General features: G+C 48.2%; 1 protein-coding gene across 1 annotated transcript in view; it reads right to left on the bottom strand.

Annotated features, from left to right (window-relative positions):
• Positions 1 to 18,918, bottom strand: part of LOC132573727 (endoplasmic reticulum membrane-associated RNA degradation protein-like) — a 115,984-nt gene that overhangs the window by 25,588 nt on the left and 71,478 nt on the right. The window contains exons 9-12 of the mRNA XM_060241466.1: positions 17,895 to 17,924; positions 16,285 to 16,353; positions 14,156 to 14,326; positions 7,355 to 7,438 (exon numbers count right to left, since the gene is read on the bottom strand). Coding sequence (XP_060097449.1) covers positions 7,355 to 7,438; positions 14,156 to 14,326; positions 16,285 to 16,353; positions 17,895 to 17,924 — 354 coding nt within the window. The remainder of the gene's footprint in view (positions 1 to 7,354; positions 7,439 to 14,155; positions 14,327 to 16,284; positions 16,354 to 17,894; positions 17,925 to 18,918) is intronic.

Raw genomic sequence — 18,918 nt, 5'->3', positions numbered from 1 at the left:
TGTCAGTAGGCGTGGATACACGTCTGCTGGAAACAGTTTGGAATGAGTAGAGGCCGGCCCCTCCTCTTCCTCAGAGAGTTCTCCTGAGTCAGGTGACGAAGAGCCCTCAGACAAGTCAGAATCCTCTTCTTCTTGATCAGAGGGAGCTGAATGCAATTCTAACCTACTGCGCTTGGGAGGCCTGGAGGAAACCCCTTCCATTTCCTTATCTACCTCTCTATGTTTCTGTTTGGCTGCCCTCTTAAGTGATGGGGTTGGGGTGGCCACAGAGGCAGCTTGAACCTCTTTTTTGACCAGCTCTTGGAGCCAAGAAAGAAGATTAGACTTAGCTTCATCTGCTGAAAGATCAGCCTGATGCACTTCTGTCCCCTCTTCCTGTGCTGGTGAATCAGCCAGCTCCAACTCGCATGTGCCCTCCTCCAGCATTGCTCCCATAGGAAATCTAGTGGGGGCGGCCATCTTAGAGTGAATGGCCCTATAAGACACAAGTAGTATAAGTAAAATGGCTTCCATTCCCGCCAAAAACCTCCCCCCCCCTCCCCAGCTCCTGACTGGTTTTTTAAAACTCCCTTTCCCTTTTCAGGGACCCCTTCCAGCCGAGGTCACCCCTCCTGGATGCAGGGGCAAACAGGGAAGCCGGAGGGAAGAAGGGAATGAGGGGAGGGGGGGGGGCGTTGAATAGTGACATCTGAACCCAGCTTCCTTTACAGCCCTGTGGGCTTAAGCTGCCAGCACCGACAAGAGGGGCTCTGGGAGTCTACAGATCTCCTCTCCCCCTGGAAATCCCCTAAGGGTTCCCCCCCTTCCCATAGAGCTTACCGCTGCTTCTGGGAACCACCGCGCCGTCGCACTGTCCACGGCGCTTCGGGAGGGCAACGTGAAGCACACGAGTCCTCTCCCTTTTTCCCTGGCCTCAGCTGGTCTTCCCTTTGACTTGCTGCCCTGCAGGCCCCCGGGGTTGCCGGTGTGCCTTTGCTGGGAGCGGCTGGGAGAGACTATCCACAGCCCCGTGCGTCCGTCGGGCTGGGAAGAGGCCGGGAAGAGCAATTAGGCGCGAACGCGTGCCTCGACAGAGAGGCTACTGCGGTGCGTCGTTCAAGCATGGGAGGGATTTTTCCCTCCCCGCTTTCCCTGAGGAGAAAAAACAGCGGCTCGTCCTAATCTCCCTGCTGGGTGATTTCTGCCACTGACTCCAGGTATTCTTCTTTTCCTTTCTTTCTTTCTTTTTTTATTATCTCGGGTCAAAGAGCCTCAAGGGGCTCTAAAGCACGTCCTGCTTGGATTGCAGGGCTAACAAAACTGACTGCTGAGGATCCAGCACCTCCCCTTCGGGTCAAGTTTGTTAAGCCCTGCAATGGAAGAGGAGGAGCTGAGATCCCACGAATGAGGACTGGCCCACTCCTGGGACCACTGGAGAACTATGATAAACTGCTTAAAGAAATCCAAAGAGATTTGGAAAAATGGCGGGATTTGAATATATTATTAATGGGAAGAATAGCTTCGATTAAAATGAACGTATTGCCAAGATTGCTATTCCTATCTTAAACTATCCCGGTGCTTTTAATTAATGCCTTCTTTCAAGAATTGGACAAGATGATTTCGATATATATTTGGCAGAAGAAAAATCCAAGGAGTAAACTTAAAGTATTGCAGGATTGCAAAAAAAGAGTGGGTCTAGGCCTGCCAGATTGGCAGTTGTATTACAGGGCCTCAGTGTTGACTTGGTTGAGAGACCGGGTTTTTTTTTACAAGACAGAAGACAGCTTCTTTTGGAGGGGCATGAACTTACCACAAATACGCATGCCAGCCTTGGGTATCAAAGATTAGAAGGGCACTCCTACTTCAAAAATCACTGGCTATGGAAATTGCTCTACCATACATGGGCCTGGTTAAAACCGAAAATCTACAAAAGTATTCCAAGATGGGTATTCCCTGTTGAAGCTTTTACACCACCAAATCTTATGAAATTGAACCTATAAGCATGAGGATTTACTGGAACAAGAAAAACTAAAAACTAAGGAAGAACTAGAAACCAAGAATACTGATATGAGCTGGTGGCTCAGAATGCAAATAGAGTCCAGATATGTAAAGGACAAGGTAATAGGATTTAACATGGATCAACATGGATAAGATATTTTGAGGACCTCAAGAAAAATTAATTTCAAAAATTTATTCTTATTTACTACAGATGAGGATGCAAGATGAGATTGTGAAAGACCGTATGGTATAATGGGCGAAAATATAGGGTGTAATATTATGTTAGATGAATGGGAGACTTCTTCACCCAAAGGGTGATTAACATGTGGAATTCACTGCCACAGGAGGTGGTGGCGGCCACAAGTATAGCCACCTTCAAGAGGGGTTTAGATAAAAATATGGAGCACAGGTCCATCAGTGGCTATTAGCCACAGTATGTGTGTATATATAAAATTTTTTGCCACTGTGTGACACAGAGTGTTGGACTGGATGGGCCGTTGGCCTGATCCAACATGGCTTCTCTTATGTTCTTATGTTTATGGAATTCAAACATTAAGCTAACTAAATCAATTTCTTTTAAAGAAAAATTGTATAAAATGTTCTATAGATGGTATGTAACTCCTCAAAAACTTTCTAAAATGTATTCTAATATGTCTAACAAATGTTGGAAATGTACAAATCAGGTGAGGTCATTTTACCACATGTGGTGGATTTGTGAGAAGGCAAAGGATTATTGGAAGATGGTCCATGAACTATTACAAAAGATTTTGAAGATGCAGATCCAACTTAAACCAAAACTGTTTTTGTTGAATATGTTCCCTAAATATACAAAAGAAACAAGACATATGATGGCACACATTAATACTGCAGCTAGGATTTTGTTTGCTCAGAAATGGAAGCTCCAGAAGTTAACTATAAAGCAAGAGTTGATAGGGAAAGTACTGGAGGTAGCAGAGATGGACTACTGATCTTTAATGCTTGTTGGGAAATCCAAAGAAGAAGCAAGAAAATATTGGGAGAAGTTATATGTATGGTTAGATACTTAAACTGCTTTAATGATGAATGGTGGTAGATACTCTTCAAATTATTTGATTGGAATATAAACCAAACATGAACTAAATTGACAATCTAAATGGGAACTTACAATATAACTCTATATGACTAATGTGATAAGTGGTTAAATGTGTGATAATAATATGATGGAACTTCTTTATATTTGGTGATACAGTGATATGCAGAATGTTTTCTATACTTTTTGAACAAATGTTTTATTACTTTTCTATATCCACTTCCCCTTTCCCTTTTTCATTTGAAAAAATAAAAATCTTTAAACTAATTAAATTAGATATTAAAATATTTATTACCACACATTTTTTTTGCTGATTCTTAGTATTCTGCAGTCACAAATTATATTATCCCACTGTTAATTAAACCTTCTTTGGAAATGTACGGGTTTTTAACCACGGAGCTCTTGAGATGTTTTCAGATGTATTTCACATGCTAAAGTCTGTGAGCTGGATCCAACCACCCCTTCTAATATGAAGAGATTTCTTTCCTGAGATTCCATCTACAGCCCAGGTGCATATCTAGGGTGGCCAGACCGTCCCGGTCTCCCGGGACTTTCCCGGTTCTGGTCACCAATTCTCGCCTCCCGGGCTGCCTATACCAGGACCATTAAAGGTCCCGGTTTAGCCAGCCCCGGAGGCGGTGGGCCGCGGGCGCCGGCGGGGAAGGCGACGAGTGAGGGAGGGAGCGTCTCTGCGCGTGCGCAGGGACGCTCCCTCCCTCACTCGCCGCCTTCCCCGCCCGCGCGCGGGGCCTGGAGGCGGTGGCGGAGGCCTCTCCGCGGCCTCTGCTGGTCGCTGGAGGCCCTCCAGAGACTCTGGAGGGCCTCCAGCGACCAGCGGAGGCCGCGGAGAGGCCGCGGAGCGACCAGCGCCGAACAGCTGAGGCCTCTCCGCGGCCTCCGCTGGTCCCTGGAGGCCCTCCAGAGACTCTGGAGGGCCTCCAGCGACCAGCGCCGAACAGCGGAGGCCGCGGAGAGGCCACGGAGCGGCCGGCACTGGTCCCTGGAGGCCCTCCAGAGACTCTGGAGGGCCTCCAGCGACCAGCGCCGAACAGCGGAGGCCTCTCCGCGGCCTCCGCTGGTCCCTGGAGGCCCTCCAGCGACCAGCGGAGGTCGCGGAGAGGCCACGGAGCGGCCGGCGCTGGTCCCTGGAGGCCCTCCAGAGACTCTGGAGGGCCTCCAGTGACTCTGGAGGGCCTCCAGCGACCAGCGCCGAACAGCGGAGGCCTCTCCGCGGCCTCCGCTGGTCCCTGGAGGCCCTCCAGCGACCAGCGCCGAACAGCGGAGGCCTCTCCGCGGCCTCCGCTGGTCCCTGGAGGCCCTCCAGCGACCAGCGGAGGCCGCGGAGAGGCCGCAGAGCGGCCGGCGCTGGTCCCTGGAGGCCCTCCAGAGACCAGCGCCGAACAGCGGAGGCCTCTCCGCGGCCTCCGCTGGTCCCTGGAGGCCCTCCAGAGACTCTGGAGGGCCTCCAGCGACCAGCGGAGGCTGCGGAGAGGCCGCGGAGCGGCCGGCGCTGGTCCCTGGAGGCCCTCCAGAGACTCTGGAGGGCCTCCAGCGACCAGCGCCGGCCAGCCGAGGCCGCGGAGAGGCCGGTGCTGGTCCCTGGAGGCCCTCCAGAGACCAGCGCAGGCCCTCCCCGGCCTCCGCAGCCGCCACCAGCCTCGCCAGCAGCACCAGCCGCCGGGAGGAGAGGCCGCCCCCCGCCCCCCTGGAAGAAGGTAAGCTGGGAGGGTGGGGGCCGAAAGCGGGGGGGGGCTGGCGGGAGGGGGCGGCCTTCCTTCCTTCCCCCCTCCTCCCTTCCCTCCTTTCTTCCTTCCCTCCCTCATCCCTCCCTTCCCTCCCTCCTCCCTTCTTTCCCTCCCTCCTCCCTCCCTTCCCTCCCAACCTCCTCCCTCCCTTCCTTCCTTCCCTCCCTCCTCCCTTCATTTCTTCCTTCCTTCCCTCCCTCCTCCCTTCCTCCCTCCCTCCCATCCCCCCTTCCCTCCTTATGTTCTTATGTGACACAGAGTGTTGGACTGAATGGGCCACTGGCCTGATCCAACAGGGCTTCTCTTATGTTCTTATGTGACACAGTGTGTTGGACTGGATGGGCCACTGGCCTGATCCAACATGGCTTCTCTTATGTTCTTATGTGACGCAGAGTGTTGGACTGGATGGGCCACTGGCGTGATCCAACAGGGCTTCTCTTATGTTCTTATGTGACGCAGAGTGTTGGACTGGATGGGCCACTGGCGTGATCCAACAGGGCTTCTCTTATGTTCTTATGTGACGCAGAGTGTTGGACTGGATGGGCCACTGGCCTGATCCAACAGGGCTTCTCTTATGTTCTTATGTGACGCAGAGTGTTGGACTGGATGGGCCAGTGCCCTGATCCAACATGGCTTCTCTTATGTTCTTATGTGACAATACTGACTTTGGTGGACCCAAGCACTGATTCAGTGTAAGGGAGCTTTGTGTTTGTGACTGGAGTGGACAATACTGACTTTGGTGGACCCAAGCACTGATTCAGTGTAAGGGAGCTTTGTGTTTGTGACTGGAGTAGACAATACTGACTTTGGTGGACCCAAGCACTGATTCAGTGTAAGGGAGCTTTGTGTTTGTGACTGGAGTGGACAATACTGACTTTGGTGGACCCAAGCACTGATTCAGTGTAAGGGAGCTTTGTGTTTGTGACTGGAGTGGACAATACTGACTTTGGTGGACCCAAGCACTGATTCAGTGTAAGGGAGCTTTGTGTTTGTGACTGGAGTGGACAATACTGACTTTGGTGGACCCAAGCACTGATTCAGTGTAAGGGAGCTTTGTGTTTGTGTCTTCTGGTGCAATTTTGTTCTCAGATCCTGTATTTACTTCATCAGTATATGGGATAAGGCACTTTCTCAACTGTGCTGCATAATGCAGCCTATTTATTTTGTCCTGTTTGCTCTGTTGGCTCTATCTGCGCCACCTTCATCACTTTCGGGGTGTGGATCCCCCAGTGGGGTGGTCTCGCGACTCCCTCCGCCGGCTGTTTCTGATAGCCCTGCGCCCCCTCTTTCATTTGATATGTGTCCCGTGCGGGTGCCACCCTCCCGCCGGGAGATGCCGCAAAATGAGCCCCCTTGAGGCTTATGGCGGCAGGGCTCGGGGGAAGCGAGCTAGACTGCTCTTCTTTTGAGGGGTTATAGAGTGTTTCGAGCCCGTCCCTGTGGCATCAGTCCCATCGTTGTGGGGCCCAGGGGGCCGGCGCAGCGGCACGCTGAAGCAGCCTGTCGGTCACTTCCGGGTTCCTGTCCTGCATCTCGACCTGTGTTATTAGTGACAGGCTGCTTCGGCGTGCCGCTGCGCCGGCCCCCTGGGTCCCACAACGATGGGACCGATGCCACAGGGACGGGCTCGAAACACTCTATAACCCCTCAAAAGAAGAGCAGTCTAGCTCGCTTCCCCCGAGCCCTGCCGCCATAAGCCTCAAGGGGGCTCATTTTGCGGCATCTCCTGGCGGGAGGGTGGCACCTGCACGGGACACATATCAAATGAAAGAGGGGGCGCAGGGCTATCAGAAATAGCCGGCGGAGGGAGTCGCGAGACCACCCCACTGGGGGATCCACACCCCGAAAGTGATGAAGGTGGCGCAGATAGAGCCAACAGAGCAAACAGGACAAAATAAATAGGCTGCATTATGCAGCACAGTTGAGAAAGTGCCTTATCCCATATACTGATGAAGTATATACAGGATTTGAGAACAAAATTGTTTCCGGCGGTGATATTTGGGGGATTTTTGGGGACGTCACAGGAAGTGCTGTGAAGTCACTTCCTGTTTCCGGCAGTGGCATTTGGGGGAAATGATGTCATTTGGGGGAAGTGATGTCACAGGAAGTGATGTCACTTCCCGTTTCCGGCAGGTGACGTGGGGGGGGGGGAAATGATGTCACAGGAAGTGGCGTCACTTCCTGTTTCCGGTGGTGGCATGACATCGCCGGAAGTGGCATCACTTCCTGTTTCCGGCGGCGCGCGCTTCTCGCGCGCGCACCCCTACCTTCCCCCCCCCCCCCAGGTTTCCCTGGCTGGCCTTCAGACATTATGGTCACCCTATGCATATCCCATATCCTCCTTGAAAGTCACCTAACTGTCAGGTTTTTGGTGTATGCAGATGACTGCTACAGAAAGGTGAAGAGAGAAAATTTCTGTTTTGGGTGACCTGCATGTGGTTTTCTGGATCAATTTGAGAGTCAAGAGATCAATGTAAATGTATGATGCTTTGGCTGTCTTACAACCCAAGTTTCAAAGGCTTCACAGAACATTCTCATTAACAGTAATGAAAGAGGCAGATACCTGTTTCTTAAGTAGAGCTACTGGATGAAACTTGGAACAATAGCTATTTGCACAGCTCACCAGTGGCCTTAGCAACGTATGTTCCTAAGTTTAAAAAAAAAGAATTATAATATATGAGAAAATATTCACGTATTTAAATCTTCTTTTAGTAAGATAAGTAACCTTACTAATGTTGTGTGTGTGTGTGTGTGTGTGTAAAAAGTTTTGTCAAGCTGCAGCTGACTTATGGGGTTTTCAAGACAAGAGACTTGAAACAGAGATGGTCTGCATGCCTCTGCAAAGCAACAATGGAATTCTTTGGAGGTCTGACCCTCCTTAACTTCCAAGATCTGATCAGATCAGGCTAGCCTGCACCAACCAGGTCACAGGGTTAGTGATGCTAGTGACACTAAATAATTTGAAAGGGAATTAATTAGGCATGATTATTACCAAAATATGCCCACTAATAAACATGTAAACTGTAACCTACTGCCACTTATTGTAATAGAATTTACTAATGCAGAAAAACATTTGCAACAAAGAAATCATACTTTTTTTCATCTTAAGCTTTCTACATCAAATGTAGTAGCATATTAAAGGGACTTGCACATACTTTCTAGTATACAACAATATCTTTTGGAGAGCTAATAAGATAGTCAGTGAATAATCAACTAGCCATGAAGATCTTTCTGAAAACAGGAAAACAGAACAAGAAAATGTTATTTCATTTTATTTCATTTGATTTATATCCCGCCCTCCCTGCCGAAGCAGGCTCAGGGTGGCTGAGAGAATGGGACATTTCATAAGCAGTTACAGTTAATGGGATATTGGCCAGAATCCAAGAAGCCCTATGCATACACTTAAGGCATTTCTGCATGTGCACAGAGGGACTGCTGATTTTCTATTCTGGTTGCAACTCTGAATACTGCATTAAATGCTGTTCATGAGCTGACCTTCAAAAGAAGCTCATTCAGGCATTCGAGTGGCTACAGTAGGAACAGAGAATCTGAAAAGTTCTGATTTTCATGTGGAAATACATGTTAGAGAAAAAAATTCTATACAGTATACAGAAAATATAGAAAAAGAAATCGGAAGATTGGAAGCTCTTACCGTGAAGCTTCCTTCTCGGTGGTCCTGGAGTGGGACGGTCCGAAACTGTTGGGAGTAGGCTCCTCCTCCGGAAACAGGGTCGTTGATCGCTTGATCCGGCCTGGGGGAGGGGCCGGATCAAGCGATCCATAGAAAAGCCATGCTCCCCCATCGGCATACATCTATAAAAGAAACTCTGCAGCATGGTAATAAACCACACAGAGACCATAATGATGCAACGCCATTTTAATAACTGCAAACGGCAGAAGTAACCGTAACCAAACAGACACTTCCGCTACCAGTGCCCCAGTACCTTCCACAACCAGCTCCCACAGCTATTCGCCTAGAGCAAGGTACAACACCGGGTGGGATGGACCGTCCCACTCCAGGACCACCGAGAAGGAAGCTTCACGGTAAGAGCTTCCAATCTTCCGTTCTCTGGTGGTCCTTGGTAGTGGGACGGTCCGAAACTGTTGGGACATACAAAAGCAATATGTACCCCGGGCGGGAACCACTACATTCAACGTATAACCTGTTGTAGCACCCTGCGGCCAAAAGCCGCTTCAGCAGAGGCCCACCTATCCACCTTATAATGCCTGGTGAAAGAATGAGGGGAACTCCAGGTGGCTGCCCTACAAATGCCTTCCAGGGACGAGAAGGACTTGTACACTGCAGACGTGGCCGCTCCTCGTAAAGAGTGAGCCATAATTCCTCCTGGGGGCTCCAACCCTGACGCTGTGTATGCTGCAGAAATACATTGCCCCAACCATCTGCTCAGAGTTGAAGAAGTAACTGATTTTCCCAATGAGGGAGAATTAAAGGAAACAAACAAGGACTCTGACCTTCTAAAGTCCTTGGTTCTATTAATATAAAAACTCAAGGCACGCTTAACATCTAACCGATGCCATTCTTTTTCTTTCTCATGCTTGGGATTAGGACATAATGAGGGTAAAACCACGTCCTGAGTCCGGTGAAAAACTGAATTCACTTTAGGGATAAAGGTCGGATCAGGTCTCAACACTATCCTGTCCTCATGAAAGATACAAAGGTCTTTATCCACGGACAGGGCCTGCAACTCGGATACCCTGCGGGCAGAGGTAATCCCAACCAAAAACAGTGTCTTAAGGGTAAGATCCTTCAGGCTACAAGTAGCCATGGGCTCGAAAGGTGCATGACACAACGCCTTCAGCACCACGTTTAACTTCCAGGTAGGAAACCTATGTGCAGTAGGGGGATTCAACAGGGACACCCCCCTCAAAAAACGCTTAACATGCGGATGCAATGTCAAAGAGCCCCCTTTTTTAGCTCCCCGAACAGCAGAAATAGCTGCCACCTGCCTACGAAGGGTATTAGTAGCCAACCCCTTATCCAGGCCCTCTTGCAAGAACAGCAGCAGCTTCCGAACTGGTAACTTTAGGGGATCCCAACCCCTTTCTACGCACCACCTGGAAAAGACCTGCCAAGTGTTATTATACACCCGTGTGGTAGAACATTTCCTGGATGCCAACATGGTGTCAATCACAGATTTGTCAAAACCCAACTTAATTAACTGCGACCGCTCAACCTCCACGCAGTTAACTGCAACATGTCCGGCTGAGGGTGGCAAACTGTCCCTTGTCTCAGCAATGCCTCGGATACTGGAAGACGCCAAGGCTTCTCCGTCGACAGCCGCATGAGGTCCTGAAACCACCCCCTTCTCGGCCAGAAGGGAGCAACCAGAATCAACTCCGCTGTCTGCTGTAGAATCTTGTGAACCAACCGGAGAATCAGTTGTAGTGGCGGGAAGGCGTACAGAAGACCGTCCGGCCAGTCGCAGTTGAGAGCGTCTACGCCCTCCGCCTGATCGTCTTTTTGTTTGGCAAAAAACCGCCGCACTTGACGATTGTCCGCGGTTGCAAACAAGTCCACAGCCACTCTGCCGTATCTGCGTTGAAGAGACTGGAACACCGCCTTGTCCAGTGACCATTCCGTCTGATCCAGCCGTTGTCTGCTGAGCCAGTCTGCCAGCCCGTTGTCCTTTCCAGCTACATGAACCGCCTTTATGGATAACAGATACTTCTCTGCCCACTCCAGTAAGCTGTTGGCCTCGCTGCACAGTTTCCTGATTCTGGTCCCGCCTTGACGGTTGACATAAGCTTTGGCTGTCACGTTGTCTGTTTTCACCAACACGTGACTCCCCTGCAACGCCGTCTGAAAACGTAACAACCCCAGACGAATTGCCCTCAGCTCCAGCAGGTTGATGCTCTGTTGGGACTCCATCTGGGACCACTGACCTTGAATCATCATCCCCTGAGAATGCGCCCCCCAGCCCGAGAGGCTGGAGTCTGTAGTTACCACTATCCTCTGTGGCTCCTTCATAGCCACTCCTTGCTGAAAACGGGATGGTACCAGCCACCACTGGAGTTGCGTCCGCAGCTCCGGTGGAAGGAACACCAGCCTGTGCAGCTTGCGAGCTATCACATGCTGAAAAGGGATCAGGAAGCATTGCAGGGGCCGTAGATGGAAACGCGCCCAAGACAGTACATCCTGGCAAGACACCAGAACCCCCAAAAGCTTTGCTAGAGTCATCACAGGAACCCGATTCAGAGACAGAACCTCCTCCAACAAGGATCTGAGGTTCACCTGTCGTGCTTCCGACAAAAACACTCTGTGCCTCCGAGTATCGATCAGAACACCCAGATGCACTGTCTCTTGTGTCGGAGTAAGGTTGCTCTTTGTCCTGTTGACCACGAAACCATGGTCCTGCAGTATTTGAATAGTCCGATTGGTGTCCTCCAAGCTCTGCTGGAAGGAAGGGGCCCTGAGCAAGAGGTCGTCCAGATACGGATGAAGAGCCACGCCCCCCATCTGTAAATGAGCAACCAACGCCACCAGGATCTTCGTGAACACTCGTGGGGAAGACTTGAGCCCAAAAGGCAAGGCCCGGTACTGGAAGTGCCTCCTGTCGTACGCGAACCCGAGGAACCGTCTGTGGTTTGGTCGAATGGGAATGTGCAAATACGCCTCGGACAGATCGATGGACGTCAAGTATTCTTGTTCCTGAACCGCCAATAGAATGGAACGCAATGTCTCCATCCGAAACTTTTTGGTCTTCACAAATCGATTCACCCATTTTAAGTCTAGAATGGCCCGGACATCGCCATTCTTCTTTGGCACCAGAAATAAAATGGAATACACCCCTTGACCCCTCTGAGTCGCAGGTACGGGTTCTATAGCTCTTATGTCCAATAGATGCTGGATGGCACCCAACATCCGCTGGTGCGTGGTCGGGTCTTGCTTCCTCGGGACTGCACGAAACCTCCGACATGGAAAAAGTTCCAGCTCTAATGCATAGCCCTTGGATACCGTGTCGATCACCCATTGGTCTGAAACCGTCACGCTCCATTGGTTTGCAAAAAACTGAAGGCACCCCCCGATAGGAAGTAGCTCCGGCCTTATGGCATAGTCATTGTGACCCTCCCTTTTTGGAGTCACTTTTGCTTCCCTTGTCGCCTCGGCTAGAAAAGGGTTTAGCATCCCGACTGCGGGACTGCCACTTCCCTCGGAAAGGCTTAAAGGCCGAAGGCCGGGAGAATTTTTTGGAGTCCCGAGAGGGCTGGAAGGGCTTCTTAGACTTAAAATCCTTCCTCTTAGAAAGCAAGACTTTCTTCTTGTCCTTCCCCTCAATAAGGAAGCGTTCCAGTTCGTCCCCAAAGAGGCTAACGCCTTTGAATGGTACAGCTGCCAGTCTAGCCTGTGCAGCTGCATCTGCATCCCAAGTCCGCAGCCAAACGTTCCTGCGCGCTGCCACACTGCAAGCCACTGCCCTTGCGGACAACTGCATCGCGTCTAGGGTCGCATCTACAATAAACGCTGTGCCCAAAGCTATTTTCTTGAGCTCATCTTTGAACTCCTTTGGCGCATCACTATCTGCTGAGGCCAAATTGGATGCCCAGGTATACACTGCGCGTGCAAACAGCGATCCCGCTGAAGACGCCCGAATGGACCAGGCCGAAGCCTCAAAGTTCTTTCGTAGTGCCTTCTCTGTCCGTCTATCGCAGGCATCCTTGGGTAGCCCATCCGCATCCATGGGGAGCACAGATGTGGATAATAAACTATTTACAGGATCGTCCACTACAGGCAATTTCAGTCGTCTAGTAGCCTCTGGACTCAACCCATACAGTTTGGAAAACAGATGTGGGTTAGATTTAGGCTTGGCCGGGTGTTCCCACTCCGCCTTAATAAGACTAAAAAAGGGAGCAGGCAAGGGCACCCCGGTCTGAGAAACCCCCACTTTGGGCATCATCTTCCCTGAGCCTGCAGGCAGGTCAGGGTCCAATTCTGCCTTTTCTCTGGGTGTGGCAGCAAAGTCCAGTTCCCTAAGGACCTTAGGAAGGAGTTTAGAATAATATTCCACTGGAAAGACCCTAGACTGCACAGAAGGAGTAGCATCCTCCTCATCAGAGAGCTCCCCTTCCTCCTTTGCAGAGGAGTCTACTGAAGAGTCAGCCTCCTCTTCCTCCTGAGAACTATCACAAGGAGAGTCCAGGCTCATGCTCAATTTTGCTTTCTTAGGGTCTGTAGGGGCAGTGGCAATGTCTAGAACTGCGTGTCTCTTCCTTTTCTAGGAAGGGGCAGGCGCAGTAGAGCCTCGGGCAGGAGCAAACTCCTTGCTCAGTTCTCTTTTTAACCAAGCAAGCAAGTTAAACTTGGCATCCTCTCCAGATAAATCCGGTTCAGAATCCTCTCGATCTTTTTCAGAAGCGGATCCAGAGTACTTTGGGATGGAGAAATCACTGGGTGAGCCTGTCTCACTAGTCTGTCCCCGTCCGTCAGCCATCTCAGCTACTACAGAAGGCTGAAACGAAAGTGAAAAGGGGAGAGGGAGAAGCCTCTGTTACCAGGCTAAATGCCTGAAATGGCGACCCCCTGCTGCGCGGTAAAAAACCCCGCCCCCCAGGCCACTAAAAAGCACGCCTGAAATGGAGAGACCTGCTACGACATAAGCCTTCCCGCACCCCATTCAGGGGGGAGGGGGGGAGCTAGGAAACTGCCGTAAGCTACCGGGTGGGCTTCCCACATTCCATCGGAGCCCGTCCCAAGTAAAAAACAGTCCGCGCATCACAAAGAGCTTCCCGCTCTCTTTCCGGCAGCTTACCACCTCCTCTTGAGTAGACACGTTGTCTGAGGGAGCTGCTCTCAGCCGCGCTGGACCTCGGTCGTCTGCTCTACGCCTGACGGCGCTGCGTGAGACCGCAAGCCTGGACTTGCCGCTCTCCCCCCCCGCCTCAACAGGCTTCAGAAGGGGAGCCTCGCTCTCCGCGGCAGTCCCCGGCTGAACCGCCTTTGTTAGGTAAAAACCCAACGCTGGCGGTAAACAGCTCTGCCCGCCACCGCTGCAGCCGAAGAACTGAATGGCAGAGACTTTCTCACAAGGAGACCTCGTCTACGGATCAATGTGCTCCACGCACAGCGAACACGTCCTGTCTCATAACAGGGCTGTTTTGGACTGGAGAGTTTCCAACGGAGCGGCCCCTCCCCCAGGCCGGATCAAGCGATCAACGACCCTGTTTCCGGAGGAGGAGCCTACTCCCAACAGTTTCGGACCATCCCACTACCAAGGACCACCGGAGAACTAATATATAGATACATAATACTGGGAGAATAACATGTCAAAATAGAGAAAGATCTGCATCTGAAACTAAAAAAGCATAACTAATAAATGTTATATCTTGACTCAAAACCAATTCCTACCTTAATGGCAGCAATCTTATCATTGGAAAATCTTCCCAGAAGTGTAACAGAAAAGGAAAGCACTGAATTTGCTATTTCTTTGGGGAAATTATTTAAGCTGATTTCTCCATGGCTCAGATGATCTCTAATACGTGGGCCTTCTTGATGGTTCAAGAAATCCCAAAGAAATTCCTACAGAAATGTGTGAACAGAAGTATATTTACCAGCAGCCATTATTTGCAGCAATGACTCTAGAAGGTTAAGGTTATAATTTTAAAAACCTGACATATGCTAGGGAAGAACATTTGGTGTGCATACCAGAGCTTTGCTTACTGATTTTGCTGCAGGAATATCCCCAACACGAAAGAGACAAATTCCTTGTTAAACTAAACAGTGGCTTATCTCTAATGGGACAGTGGAAACTGCTGTGGTGAGAACAGTGAATAAAAACCTGATTATGCATGGGTTTGTACTTCATTCATGTGCCCCCTCTTCAGACTATAGTCTATTAAAAAATGCAGTGTTAGGGCATTTTTTGTGTCTCAAATGGACACAGGAAAGTTTGTTGCATTATTGCCTTATTATTTTTAACTTAATAGCCAATGATCCCCCCCAATTTATTTTTAGAGTTGTGTACAATGTTACACAGGAATAACAATTCAGAACTTTATAAGGTAATATCTTGTACCTTAAAACAATGGAAAATAATAATGAACAATTGTGAAAAAATCTCACAAGAATACATTAATTTGCCTCCTTTCTATAAGAAGAAACTACTACTTGCAGAAAAGTTTCTGATGTTAGAGGATATGCCACAGCATATTATTGGAACTGTCTGGGGCAGTGATGCTCTGTATTCTTGGTGCTTGGGGGGGGGGGGCAAAGTGGAAGGGTTTCTAGCCCCACTTGTGAACCTCCTTTCTTTTTTGGCCACTGTGTGACACAGAGTGTTGGATGGATGGGCCATTGGCCTAATCTAACATGACTTCTCATGTTCTTATGATAAAGCAGCAGAGAAGCTCATAATCCCTAGAGTAAGACAGCTGTAAATTGTAAAGTTGAATAGGCTGCCTCTGTCCTTGCTTGCAGATGCAGAATGGGAGGTGCAACAGTCAGCCTTCTGATTGGATCTCTAGGCGGTCAGAAGAACTCTGCAGCTGGGCTAAGTCTCCGCTTGGTGGTGTGCCCCTTCCCCTTGCTCTCTTGGGGTGCTGTTTACAAACTGAGTAACCACCAACTGCCACCAATAACTCTTAGGAGTATCTCCTGCCAGATGGAGTCATACACATAGCATTCTCTATCTTCGTTTAGAGGCCCCGTGTAGTTGTTGCACCTCCTGCTTTGTTTCTACAAGTGCAGGGGCAATCTATTGCAATCTCACAATGCAGAACTATCATGCTCTAAATATCATGCTCAAATCGTAAATACTCTAAGACTGGTCTCTGGAAAAACATTATGCTTATTTTAGTCTTGCTTTCTGAAGGTGGTAATGGGAAGGAACAGCAAAGAAGCTCATTGTTCCTGGAGCAGGACAGCTCTAAATTGCGAAGTACTGAATGTATTGACCTACACTGTGTAAGATGTCTTGAGTCTTAATAAGAAAGGTGAGTTATAAATAATGTTTAAAAAATCTGTCCCCATAACTGGCATTTGGAGAGCCCATCACTTCTAATTGTTCAGTGTTTACAGACGCTGTAAATATTTCACATTTACTTATTATGGAAAATTAAAATAGTTTCTTGGGGGAAAAAACTATTTTAATTTCCTTGTGGGGAATAGATAGAACAACTTAATAGATAGAACACCTTAATCATCATCGTTTCTGCAATCACCATATCTAATATTTCCATTTTAAAAAACACTAACATTTCCATTTAAAAAAAAAACCCTTAATGTGGCCTATTATTTACCAATGCTGTAAATATCCACCCCAATTGCAACCTGTTTACTTTAAAAAGATTATTTCAAGAACTTCCTTATTATACTATTTGAAGAATGATTGATACCTAAATTTTGCATCAATAAAAATGTCCCTGAGTAATTGTTTAAAGAAACCAAGTATTAGAAGTGTATGAGTGACTGGCCTTATTGTAAAACATCTAGAAAGCTAGGGTACTTTCAGTTCAAAGAGCCTGAGTTCATGGCCTTACCATTGCTGAATCACCAAGTACTGAGGGAAGCTTGTTTACCTCTTCATTACCCAATTGTTTTGCTAACATCTGGAGAGGTAAAATTGGAGATATCAGTGGGAAATGACTTACAATACTGAAGAAAATGGTATTCAAAATTTGAGGAGATACTGTCCACTGACAACCTGATTCCAGTTAGAGCTTTAACACAGGCCTGCACAGGAACCACTGAAGTGGAATTCTCATGCTCTACTCACAAGTCCCAAAGCCCTTCAATTCACTCTGTAACATTTTTCTTAGATGTTATCAGTGCTAAAAATGCAGACTTTAGCCACCACCTGCTAATAACCTTGTTCCCTTCTGTACTTCCACCCTACCATAAAACAATCCTATTGCAATACACTTGTATACTGCATAGAAGACTGGACTGCAAAGCAGCAAACTCTTTTCAGGCTCATCAATCCCAGCAAAAGAATTAGTGTGACATGCTGGCAGTAAATATAAAAGCTGAGATAAATGTTCTAAAGCCAATTTTTTGTCATAAACAGGTCTGATGTCATCAAAATTGAACAACCCTGAGAGCCACCTAAGGCCCTGAATATTGATGAGACTGCATGGCAACCAGGGCCGGCTCGTACACTAGGCAAACCAGGCGCCAGGAGGTAGGGTGTGCCGAACTGGGCTCCCCCCAATGCCCAAGGCAACCACCTAAATTTGCCTCCCTCCCCCCTGCTGCCGCCACCAGCCCCCTCCCTTCCACCACACTCCTGCTGCCCCCCCCCCTCCAAAGCTTGCTGCAACAGTGCTGAGCCCTACTACCGGCTTCTCACAGCCACATATGCATGTTTTGTGAAGAGACGGATGGAGGAGACTTCACTCCCACCTCACTTCCAGTTCTGGAAAGGAGGGGGGAGAAGCCTCCTCCATCCAGCTCTTCACAAATCGTGCAGATGTGGCTGTGAGAAGCCAGTAGTAGGGCTCAGTGTTGTCACGGAAAAGCGCGGGGGAGACCTGCCTAGGGCGCCATGTGCTGTAGAGCCGGCGCTGATGGCAACCAATCAGACATCAATGGAGATTACTTATCTCTGTGGAACAGGCTGTAGCTAAAAGTCCAACTGTAGCATCCAAAACTAGCCAGGGGGAAAAGAAAACAAGGAAAGGGGATGCACATGACCAATCACTAGCCAACAAGAATTGTAAGACACACTGGTCAAAAAGATATGAAAAGATGTTATGTCATATGTTTCTGCTTTGCATGAGAGGTTAGACATGACATCTTTGTTCCACCCCTCCACAATTTAACAGTTACAGGAATTATGATATGTTTTCAGTCCACATGAAATAGTAATCTGGAAGCAGAGGAGAAAAGGACAACAGCAGCAACTGTGTCTCTTTACTTCCATGCTGAGTTATAACCAGAGGGACCTAGGACAAGAGTCACTCTTGACCATGGCTCTAAAGTCTCTGTGCCTCTGCATGAACTAAATGAAAAATAAAAAATGTACTCTGAAGTTATTGTACCTACTTATACTTATTCACAATAAACCAAATTATTTGCTCTAAATTAAATGGATTAGAAGTGTAATCTACCGTTAGTATTGGTACTCCAAAGAATCGAATGGTTAACTAACCTCATCAAAAGTGGTGTACAGAGATGAGGACTGGAAAACAGAAGACAAAGACATTACTATGTGTACTATTTCATTTTCTGGAGAAACAAGAATAGCCAAAACTGGAGGAAAACATCAGGTCAATGAGTTTGCAAGTTCATCAGCACAGTCACCTTGAATAAGAGATTATTCTTGAAAAATGCCAGGACACGTTCAAGATTCATTATGGGGGTACCTTTTGAGGCTTTCTTCCTTTTTTCTCACTTTCCCTGTTTTCTGGTAGAATCAAAAAGCTTAAGCTGAGTAAAGCTGCGCAGGATTCCACACCAAATGGTGTTCATTTGTGCCTGAAGCTGCAGAATGACCTGTTAACAGCATTCTACCAAGCACCCTTCATCAAAATCCAAGCTTGACCAACAACCTCCTACAAGCAGTGGAAATATTTGATCTGACATGAAAAAGCAGGTATTTTATCGTGTTCCATATAATTTTGTTTCATAGCTAGAACCAGTGCGTTGAGGCATAAGAGATATCAATAAAATCAATTTTTGTCACGTATAAGGACAGCTTTGTTTTCTAAGGACAACAGATTTCTTGCAAAAGTTGTAAGACCTCTATTTTGTGTACCTCGTGGTGCTCAAGGAGAACTAAAAGGAACAATGTACTTTACAAGATAAACTCATGGGAACAAGCAATGCATTTAAGTGCCTGAAAGGAATCAGCTGGTTGCTGCCATGAATAAAATAAAATGGAACTGAACAGAAAAGGGAAGAAGTCAGGGAAGGCAATGGGCAAAGAGACATGCTGAATCAAACTAGCAAAATTGAAAGCAGTAAATAAATGTTTCCTATTATTGTTTGCATAATCAATACATGAAAGTTGATGACATACAGAATGATTGCCTACTTATTAAAAATATTATGTAGTACATGCAAAAAATAGAGGATCATGCACCTGGAAATAAAGTAAATGGAAATAAAGTAAATATTTCCAGTAAATGCACCTGGAAATAAAGGTGATGAACAAACCTACCCCTACCCCCAAA

Source organism: Heteronotia binoei, chromosome 1, assembly GCF_032191835.1.
Source record: "Heteronotia binoei isolate CCM8104 ecotype False Entrance Well chromosome 1, APGP_CSIRO_Hbin_v1, whole genome shotgun sequence".
NCBI lineage: Eukaryota > Metazoa > Chordata > Lepidosauria > Squamata > Gekkonidae > Heteronotia > Heteronotia binoei.
This window is presented reverse-complemented; position numbering and strand designations above follow the sequence as displayed.